We start from the raw sequence: 10,169 nt of genomic DNA, 5'->3' as shown, positions 1-10,169 counted from the left end.
ATGGTAAAAATAATAATAGATTATAATTGGAGTAATTTTTAAAAATTAGATTTTAATTAAAAAAAATATAAAATATAATTATAATAAAATTAAAAGTCTCTTTTACTATTAACTCTAAAAAAATTAAATTGAATTTATTTTTAAATAATAATATAAAAATTTAATTAAATTCATATTCAATATTATTTTTAAATTATAAAATTCTAAAGTAAATCAGAAAAATCGATAAAATTATAATATTTTTCCCTCTGTGCCGACAAGCCTTAATGATAAGGGAGAAGGAAAACGTAACGGCAGCATAATGGCTTTATAAAAATGTCATAGTTCATAATATTATAAAATAATAAAATGAGGAGAAAGAAAATTACTCTTAACCTAAATGATTAAAGTAAAGATTATTAGTAGTACTCATAATTTCATCTTTAAAATCTTTCCGTGCACGAATACCATACAATACCTTCACTAATTAAATTTTCTTAAACTAATGAAGCTATTAGTCACCATCACACAGATCTGTTGGCATAATCTACCCATAATAAATTAATAATTAAATCGATTAGTCGAGCTATATTTAATTTAAATTTAAAAAATTATTTAAATTAAATTAATTTAAAATTTTATTTTTTATATTTTATTATTCAATTTAATTTTTATTTTTAAAAATTTTAATTATTTCGATTGAATTTTAATAAAAAAACTGAATTGCACTAATTAATAATAATAATAATAATAATAATATATTATTAATTTTGATAATATAGAAATTAAATATAATTGAAGTTAAAATATTTTAATATATTTTAATTAAATTTTAAAATATTAAAAATATAAAATAAAAAAATAAAAACTAATCAAATTAAATAAAATCAAATGTTTAATTATACTGATTAATAATAATAATAATAATAATAATATATTATTAATTTTGATAATATAGAAATTAAACATAATTAATTTTAAAAAATTTTAATTAAATTTTAAAATATTAAAAATATAAAATAAAAAATGAAACGTAAGTTAAAAAGTCTAATTAATCAAATTAAATCGAATCAAATTGAATCATTTCAATTCGATTCAAATCGATTTAATTCAATTTTCATAAATATCAAAATTTTAATTTTTAATTAATTTAATTTAATTTAATTTTAAATCGAATATATCAATTTAATAGGTTATTTAAAAATAAATTTAATAATCATTAAATTAAATATTATCATTTAAATTTATATTATATATTTTACATAAAGAAAATTATTTTTACATCTCTACTAAAATATGTTTTTTTTTAAAAAAAACTCAATAATTTAATTTTTGGATTTTCAACTTGTCAAATTCAAAATAACTCTATTAAAATAATTTTTTTTAGTTTGATAAAAGTTAAAATACATGCAATAACCTACTTATTCTTTAGAATCTAGGAATATATTAATTTTAATAGAATTAAATAATTAAATAAGACTATATATACAAAAGTATTTTAATAATTTCATAAATAATTAATATAAATTTTGACATAATAAACTTTAATTTGACAGAATTAAAATACTACCATTAAACTATTAGATTTTAAAAATAAAAAGTATATATATTAATTAATAAAAATATTAATTTAGATAAAAGTAATTTTGATTTATAAATTTTAATATTATCATAATTGTCCAAATCTAGGTGATTTGGGTTGTCTCTCCTATAAAAAAAAAAAGTATTAAAAAGGTTAATAGACAAATCAAATCATTAACAGCTAACAAAAAAGGTATTGTTTAAAATACATTGCATGTTGTACTTAAAAGTGGCCACTCACTTGTCACGTGGTTACTCCATTTATTTCATTTCTATTTGCAACTTGAAAGCCTATCTGATCTCCCACCATCATCACTCTCTCTCCGCCACCCGTAAAACACCCATTTGCCGATCTTCAGCTTATAGTTTACACCTGGCCGCGGCTATTTCAAATCAAAATCAAATTAGTTTAAGCATTCATTTATTACATGGAAAATGATTTTTTTTAATATTTAAAGCATTTAAAATAGTTTATAAAATAAAAAACATTTTATTATTGAAAGAAAAAATTAAATTATTTTTTAAAATAATTTCTTTTTTTTAAGTTGTTTTTTTCGATTTTGAAAATTTATTAATATTATTTATTTTTTAATTATAATTAATAATAAGAATATTAAAAAGACGAAAAATTGCAGTTTTTGCCTTGTCGCATATCTTACCTTTAAAACCTATGGGTTCACAGCCAAGAGACAACCTATTCGAAACGTGGCCAATCCAATTCTGGTCCCAATTGATGCCACTCTTTCACTTCCAGAGTCAAACCCTGTTTAACTTTATTCACAAGCATGGACATTTTTCTTTCTGTACCAGAGAATGAATATGGACATTATTGTCTTTTTAGGTAATCATCCAGGGGCATTTCTGGAATGCTGTAAACAACCCAATCAATATATGTTCAAGGAGAAGCCTCCAAGTTATTTCATAATAATGACGTTGAGAGAGAGAGACCAGGAACGTAGCGCTTCTGGTCGTTTTAAACAGAAAAATAATTCTTTAAATATATTAATTAAAAATTTTAAATTTTGGATAATCTTTTATTTTATTCTAATAATTTTAAAATATATTTTTGAGGAAAAATAATTTTAAAAAATTTATTATTGAATATTTATATTAAAAAAAATTATTCGATTAATCTTTTAATTTTAAAAAATATATTAAAAACGTTTAAATATTTTAATTTTTTAATTAATTTTAATATTAAAAATTCTATTAGAGAGAAGATTTTTAAAATATCAAAAATGATTTATTATAGTTTTCAAGATCAAGGGCCAATCAATGTGTTTAACATAATAAAGGAATTTTTTCACATAACTTTTTAACCTCCGGAATCATCCCAGTTGCGCATTTTGCTTTTTGTCTGGTAGAGCCAACCTGCAACCGCCCATTTCTGATTGCAACGTTCACCCATACTCTCTCTCTTCCCCGCCATTATATAATCTTCCAAGTATGCATAAACAATTAAGATACAGCAATTCTTTTTCTCTCTCTCTCTCTCTCTCTCTACTTGGTTTCTGTACATATATACAAACAAACACTCTAAGCATTGAATTTCTTTGGTGTTTTAATCTGGGTGCTGTGAAATTTACTTCGTGGTGATCGAGGAATTCAGAGATTGAAGTGACCTGTGTAGTTGTACTTGATTGTTGAGCATTGAAGTTTCTTGGGTTTCTAAAGGAATGAACTTTCTGCTAAAGGTATAAATATATGAATCTGTTCCTCTGCTTCTTAAATGCTATTCAAAAATGGAGTTGTGTTCTCCAATCCTGTCTCTTCTCTCTTCAATGGTTTTGTAAACAAGTTATTATTGTATTGGGTTTTGAACTTTGATGGGACTTGCAGATTTAGAGGGCGCTGAAATATAGAAGATGATGAATACGAGAGTCGGGACGAGGCTGCAGCCCAAGAAAGTTCCAGTGAAGCCTGAAAAAGTAAGCAAGTTTATCTATCACACTAATCAATGTTTGAACAGTGTCCATTTGATCTTTTAATTATTATTCTCTTGTTTTTATTATCTGTTTTCAAAGAACGGTTTCTACTGTTCATACTTTATCCAATCCATGAAGTTTAAAGTTCACCGGAAACTGTGGCTTCAGTTTCAATGGGGAAGATTCAGAAGCTGAAAAGTGCTGGAAATCCTGATAAAGTGGCCAAATTTGAGGGAATTCAGAAATGGGTTTTGAATTATATCTGTAAAGTAGAAAAGGAAGACGTTAATTTCCCTTAATTTTTAATTTTAGATTTCTTCCGGAGATGCCGATCCCCTGTTTTCACCATATATTCTCGGCACGAATAATCTTTGTTTTGAATTCTCTTCTTTCCTTTAACCTTCGCTTTCAATCGGTATTACTAATTTTCACTTTCTAATTATCAACGTCTGTTGCCGTGAAGGGGAAGGTGGAGAAGATACAGAGGAACAAGCAGAGAGACGCCACAAGAACAGCTAGAAAAATTGGCCAAAGTTCAAGCAGAGAGAGAAAAATAGCACTGCAGCAAGATGTATGATTCATCTCTCTTTTCATTCATTTCCCAATTCGCGATTCATCAATACTCTTCTGCAGCATTTTGCCGATTAAGATTTGGAAATTGTAATTATTCAGGTTGATCAACTAAAGAAGAAGCTGAGGTATGAAGAGAATGTTCACAGAGCTTTGGAGCGAGCTTTTAACAGACCTTTGGGAGCTCTACCTCGCCTTCCTCCTTATCTGCCTGCAGCTGTAAGTGATTCATAATCCCTTTATCTCTATCTTAGATTTTGCCTTCTTGTCCTTTTCCATGAAAAGAAAGTTTTTAAGGGCAAGAACAAAATAATGGGAATTTGACAATTGGAGTTGAATAAGAATGGAAGAATCAAATGAAGAGATGTGAGCTGAGAAACAGAGCAATCCAACAGTTTCAATTGATACTTACTTTTCAACTTAAAGATTACTTTTTTTTTTTAAACTCAAGTTTCACTCAACAAATGCATATTATTCGAGGAGAAATTTTGATTCTGAATTTTAGTTCTTCTAGACGCTAGAGCTTCTGGCAGAAGTAGCAGTTTTGGAAGAGGAAGTTGTTCGGCTTGAAGAACAAGTGGTGCATTTTAGGCAGGACTTGTATCAAGAAGCTGTCTACATTTCAAGCTCTAAGAAAAATGTGGAAAGTTTTGCAGATTTATATGACTTGTCCCCAAATAAAAATCCCAAGCCAGAACATGCCAAGATAATAGCTCGAAATTTCCTGGCATCCACCATATCCACAATCAGGCATTTGCCCTCCTTTTCTGGTAAGTAACAGGCCTGAAGTACTAATATTGAAAGTGTAAAATTTACTGTTTTTTTATTCATTCATTGTTACTTTGTACAGATGATGAACCAGGGAAAGAGAATCAATTGTGCACCAATTCTATGAAGCAGAACAAGAATTCCTCAATCCATAAAGCTCAAACAAGCAGACCTCCAGAGAAAAGACCTCCCATCGACGGCAAACCGGCTGAGAAGCATTTAAATCCTCAGAAATTGCAGGTCATTGTCATTTAAAAATGTCATCAATTTGATTAAAATTATAGTGCTAAATTAACAAGACTTGTATAAATATCCAGCTTGAATGTAGAACAGCAGGCCAAGAAAATGCAGAAGCAAGAATTGGTACTGCAGACGATCCAAACAAGATTTCTGAGGACATTTTGAAATGCTTGTCAAGCATTTTCTTACGAATGAGCTCGACGAAAAGTAGGCGTACCTCTGAGAATTTACCTTTCTTATCAACATTAGTTTCTCAAGAAAATGTTGAAGAAACTGAATATCGAGATCCATATGGTATATGTTCACAATTTGGGAAGAGAGATATTGGTCCATACAAGCATTTATTTGCTATAGAAGCTGGCACAATTAATCCGAACCGAAAATCGAACTCTTTATTTCTACTTCATAGGCTAAAGTAAGTTCTCTTCTTAAAATTTTGCTGATTTCTTATGATATGCATTAATTGTATTGATGGTCATTTAATTTTCTGAATTCTCAGACTTCTACTTGGGAAACTTGCCTCTATCAACTTGCAGAAGCTCACCCATCAGGAGAAAGTTGCTTTCTGGATAAACATTTACAACTCCTGCATGATGAATGTATGTAATTGTCCTTTCTACACGTTTATCGAGTATCGACAGAAAGGATTGCTGACAATGCCATCTTGTTTTTCAGGCATTTCTAGAATATGGAATACCAGAAAATCCTGAGATGATTGTTGCACTAATGCAAAAGGTATGATTTTTTTTTTTTAATTTTTGATTTTGCATTTGCTATGACTTTGGCCTGGAATTATACCTTGTACATTTGTCGAATACTTAGGCAAAAATAAATGTTGGGGGACACTTGCTAAATGCGATAACTATCGAACATTTCATTCTCAGACTACCTTATCACTCGAAATATGTAAGTGGTGCACATTTCAACTTCTTTGCTAATTTTTTTTCCCTTCTGTAAAGCTAAACTCTTGTTCTTTATCTACTGTCAGACCTCGTCGAAATGTGCAAAAAATGATGAAATGACAGTGAGGAGCAAATTCGGGTTGGAGTTATCCGAACCATTAGTCACATTTGCACTTTCGTGCGGAAGCTGGTCCTCACCAGCTGTAAGTTTACACATTATTTCCATAGATGTGATTAGTCCTAATTTACCCCAGATCGTTCTATTACTGACTAACCTACATTGTCAAAATGAAGGTGAGAGTGTACTCCGCATCTCAAGTTGAAAATGAACTAGACGTGGCGAAAAGAGAGTATTTGCAGGCAGCAGTTGGAATTTCAAGTAGAAAGTTTGCAATCCCAAAGCTGTTGGATTGGTATTTACTTGATTTCGCGAAGGACTTGGAATCGTTGCTCGACTGGATCTGCCTTCAAATACCAAGTGAACTTGGGAAAGAAGCAATCAAGTGCCTTGAGAGAGGTAAAGTTGAGCCTGATTCTCAGTTTGTCCAAATTATGCCATATGAGTTCAGTTTTAGGTATCTTCTGTACACATAATATGATATATTTCATTGCCATTGTTTTCAAAAAAAAAAAACAAAAAATCCAAGAAATTAGTCTGGGAGAGTTGATGTCTGAATTTTGTACAAAGCTATAGGATAATATCAAAGCTAAATATGTATAATTTGATATTGTTGTAATTATTTGTAATAAAAAGAACAGCAGCAGCAGCAGCAGCAGAAGATACTGATGATTTTATCCCTTTTTCTAGAGAATTTTCCTCCATTTTCTCTCCATAGTCATACAAGTTGCAGGACAGTAGAATTTAAGACTACAGTACTAGAAGAAGATCTGCAAATGATCTTCACATCTCATTTGCAGTAGAAAGAGGAAACCTCTTAAATTTAAAAAAGAAAATAAAGGAAAAAAAAAACACAGACATTTGAAAAGCCAACTATAAAAATGATTAAATGTTATTGATTGGTCTTTCTCTAAACCACAGGCCATATTAGTCAGTAGTCTTCGAGCCTTCTTTCCATGTAACTTGTGCCTTTTCTTCAAATCAACTTGCATTTAGGGAAAAAAAAATTGAGGGAAGCAGCAGGGTGGTCCAAATGTTTAGTAGCTTTTTCATGGAGTATGGGGAGTCATCAGCCAGCCATGTGAAGCAAAGAACAAAGTGCCGTCCCAAAGTAAAGGGTCACAGCTCACAAGTTCCAGAAGCTTAAAGCTCTAGTCTGCTCTGGTGGTTCTCGTACTTGGTACTGTGGAATGGCATAAGCCACTCTGCAGAATGGCCACTAGATGGACCTTGGAGTTAGACCCATCGCGCATGTGAAATTTTGTTAAGTACTAATTTAGGTTGGTAGATTTCCTGTAAAAATATTTTTAATAAAAAATATTATTTTCCATTTATTTATTGTAATTTAAAAAATAAATAATATTAATAAATTTACATATAAATAGTATTAATACAATTATTAAAATCCAGAAAATTTCTTTTTTAAAAAAATGTCACTTTTTTAAAAAATAATATATTATTTTTAATTAAAAAATATTTTCTATTATTAAAAAATCTAAAAATTAAAATCTTCATTCACTGGTTCAGATGAGAAGACAAAAGGGCTGAATTTTCAATAATTAATTTATCTTTTTAATATTGAGAAATATTACTGCCAATAAGTTGATTTCATATTTTCACAAACACATTAAAATGTTCACAGTTTTGATTTCATTAGAAAATTTTTTTCTACATCCATTTAACTATTAATATTTAAATAAAATACTAAAATACCTTTCATAAAGATAAACGTTTTAATTTATATTTTAAAAAAAATATATAAAAAACTGTTTTTTTATCGATTTATCATTTTAAATTATGCGATTTAATTTGTATTAAAATAATATCTGCAGTATCGATATCACGCTATTAACAAAAAAACAACTACTTTTAAATGTGATTAAAAATATTAATATAAAAATTATATTAAAAGATATTAATTTAACATATATTAAATCATATATTTTAAAATAAAAATAAGTGAAAATAATTTTTTATATTTTTATTTTTAATTAATAATTATATTTTAATTATCATATCCGTATGTTTTTACGGTATCATAAAATTACGCTATTTGTTAGTGATATGATATTATCTGTATTATTTTTTCATAAATTAAATTATAAATACTGAAATAAAAATGAGTAAAATTATAAAATATTTTTTTATACTTTTATCTTTAAAAAATCATTATATTAAAAGTGAAAAAATAGTAAAATTACAAGTTCAAAATTCCTAGTGTTACAATAAATTAGAAAATAGATATAATAAATAAAATATCTAATAAAATTAAAATTTAAAAATATATTAATAAATTTATCAAAATATAAGAATTAATTCATTAATAACAAAAATCCTTATAAATTTTGTAAATCACTTTTTATTTTTTGGAATAATAATACAAAACACCCAAATTTTACTAGATTTAACAAATGTACTTTATTTTTTTCAATAATTATACTAAAAAATATTACTGATATCTGAGGTTCAGGAAATAGGGTTTTACAATGGTTGAGTAAGTTTAGTCCTAGAGAAGAATGCTTCTCTCCTTTTATTTTTTTCCTTTGTCTTCCAGTGACGTGTAATGGCCTCACTGTTGTTGGGCCACCTGTCTTTGCCATACGGATATAGATGTACGAGAATATCAGATCTCTGCTCCATGCGCAACAGCCATTTAATTCCCCCTTGGCACGCGCGCAGATGGACCTACTAGGTGAATGGGTTGGCTACCTTTTCTCCTTCGGACTGGGCTAGTTGGTGAGATTAGGATTGAAGTCCAGGGAAGGTATGATCTTAGGGTCGAAAGGACTGGGCCGACCCGATATAAAGGCTTTAGGGGGTCCGATCTTAAGGCCGAGCGGGTTGAACTTGGTTCATTTGGAAGGCTTAAGGGCCTTCAAGTAAAGGGTTTTGATCATGGATCAGGTTTCAAATCGGAGTGGTAAAATCCAGCGGTCATCAAGGACCATTGAATTAATTCGATGAATGTTGAAGTTAATGGCCATCCCATTAAATACAAAGTATAATTATTAAAAAATAAAATTTAAAATAGTTCATTTTCTATTTTTATGTTCTTTTCTTCCCAAGTATAAGAATATATATATATATATTCCTCTTTCTTAAGGTTATTTAAAAAAATAACATACTTTTTATTTTAATTTAAATATAAAATTTTATTTATAAAAGTAAAAAAAATTACTTAAAAAAAATAAAATTTATATTATTGACATTTTATTTTATTTAAAAATAATATGAAAATGTATGGATATTTTTCCTTTATTTTTTTACTTTTTAAAATTAAAGAAATAATAGTAATAAGTTATGTTTCTTGGGCTCAGAGATCAAATATTCAAGGAAGATCGGATGGTAACCCAATAGAATGGATTTGGGCTTTCGGAAGCCCAATAGAGGTTTCTATTTTATTCTCAGATTGGGCCAAGCTCTTCAAATTACACATTAATGGCAACTGACAACCTGCCTATCCATGCAATAGGCAATTTATAGTGAAAAATTTTGTACTGATATTAATTTTATTTAAAAAATATTATAATAATAATAAAAATTATGGATATCAATTAAAAATAATTTTTAATAATAATACTTGTCATTGTTAATTTTATTATAAAATATAAGCGAATAGTATATTAAAAAGAGAAAAAATTTTTTTATTAATATAACCATATTAATTATATATTTTTTTTTATAACAAGGAGTAACTATACGCTAAATTTAATTTTCATTGAAATGTTAATTTTTATTAGCATGAAGCAGTATGCAAATTGTCAACCCTTAACTTCTAGACGGTCTTTTCTAAATTTAATTTTCGTTTCTAAGTTGACATTATTGGTGTAACAAGAATCCAACCTACGAGTCTTTAGCCTCTTAACTGGATCGCAATCTTGTTAATGTCCATGCAAATCAGACAAGGACTTCATAATTATCCAATATATATATATATATATAATTTAACGTAATAATCACAATAAAAGAAAATTTTAAATATTTACCTTTGCTTTTGCAATAAAAACATTTTGTAAAAATTTAATTTAATGTATTTATGTTCTAACGATTTTTTTTAAATGGAAAAATTCAAATTTTTTAATTTAA

At 27.8% G+C, this 10,169-nt stretch overlaps 1 protein-coding gene across 1 annotated transcript; it reads left to right on the top strand.

Moving 5' to 3' along the window:
* The first annotated feature begins 2,937 nt into the window (after nt 1–2,937).
* On the top strand, nt 2,938–6,946 carry LOC110614256. The gene is made up of 12 exons (XM_021755742.2): nt 2,938–3,254; nt 3,400–3,488; nt 3,949–4,056; nt 4,158–4,274; nt 4,570–4,825; nt 4,906–5,063; nt 5,141–5,478; nt 5,563–5,662; nt 5,739–5,798; nt 5,886–5,969; nt 6,052–6,168; nt 6,260–6,946. The coding sequence occupies exons 2-12, from the start codon at nt 3,426–3,428 to the stop codon at nt 6,557–6,559; spliced, it is 1,701 nt and encodes a 566-aa protein (XP_021611434.1). The 5' UTR covers nt 2,938–3,254; nt 3,400–3,425; the 3' UTR covers nt 6,560–6,946.
* The last annotated feature ends 3,223 nt before the right edge of the window (nt 6,947–10,169 follow it).

Source organism: Manihot esculenta, chromosome 5 (assembly GCF_001659605.2).
Source record: "Manihot esculenta cultivar AM560-2 chromosome 5, M.esculenta_v8, whole genome shotgun sequence".
Taxonomy (NCBI): domain Eukaryota; kingdom Viridiplantae; phylum Streptophyta; class Magnoliopsida; order Malpighiales; family Euphorbiaceae; genus Manihot; species Manihot esculenta.
Note: the sequence above shows the minus strand (reverse complement) of the source record. Positions and strands in the feature narration are given on the sequence as shown.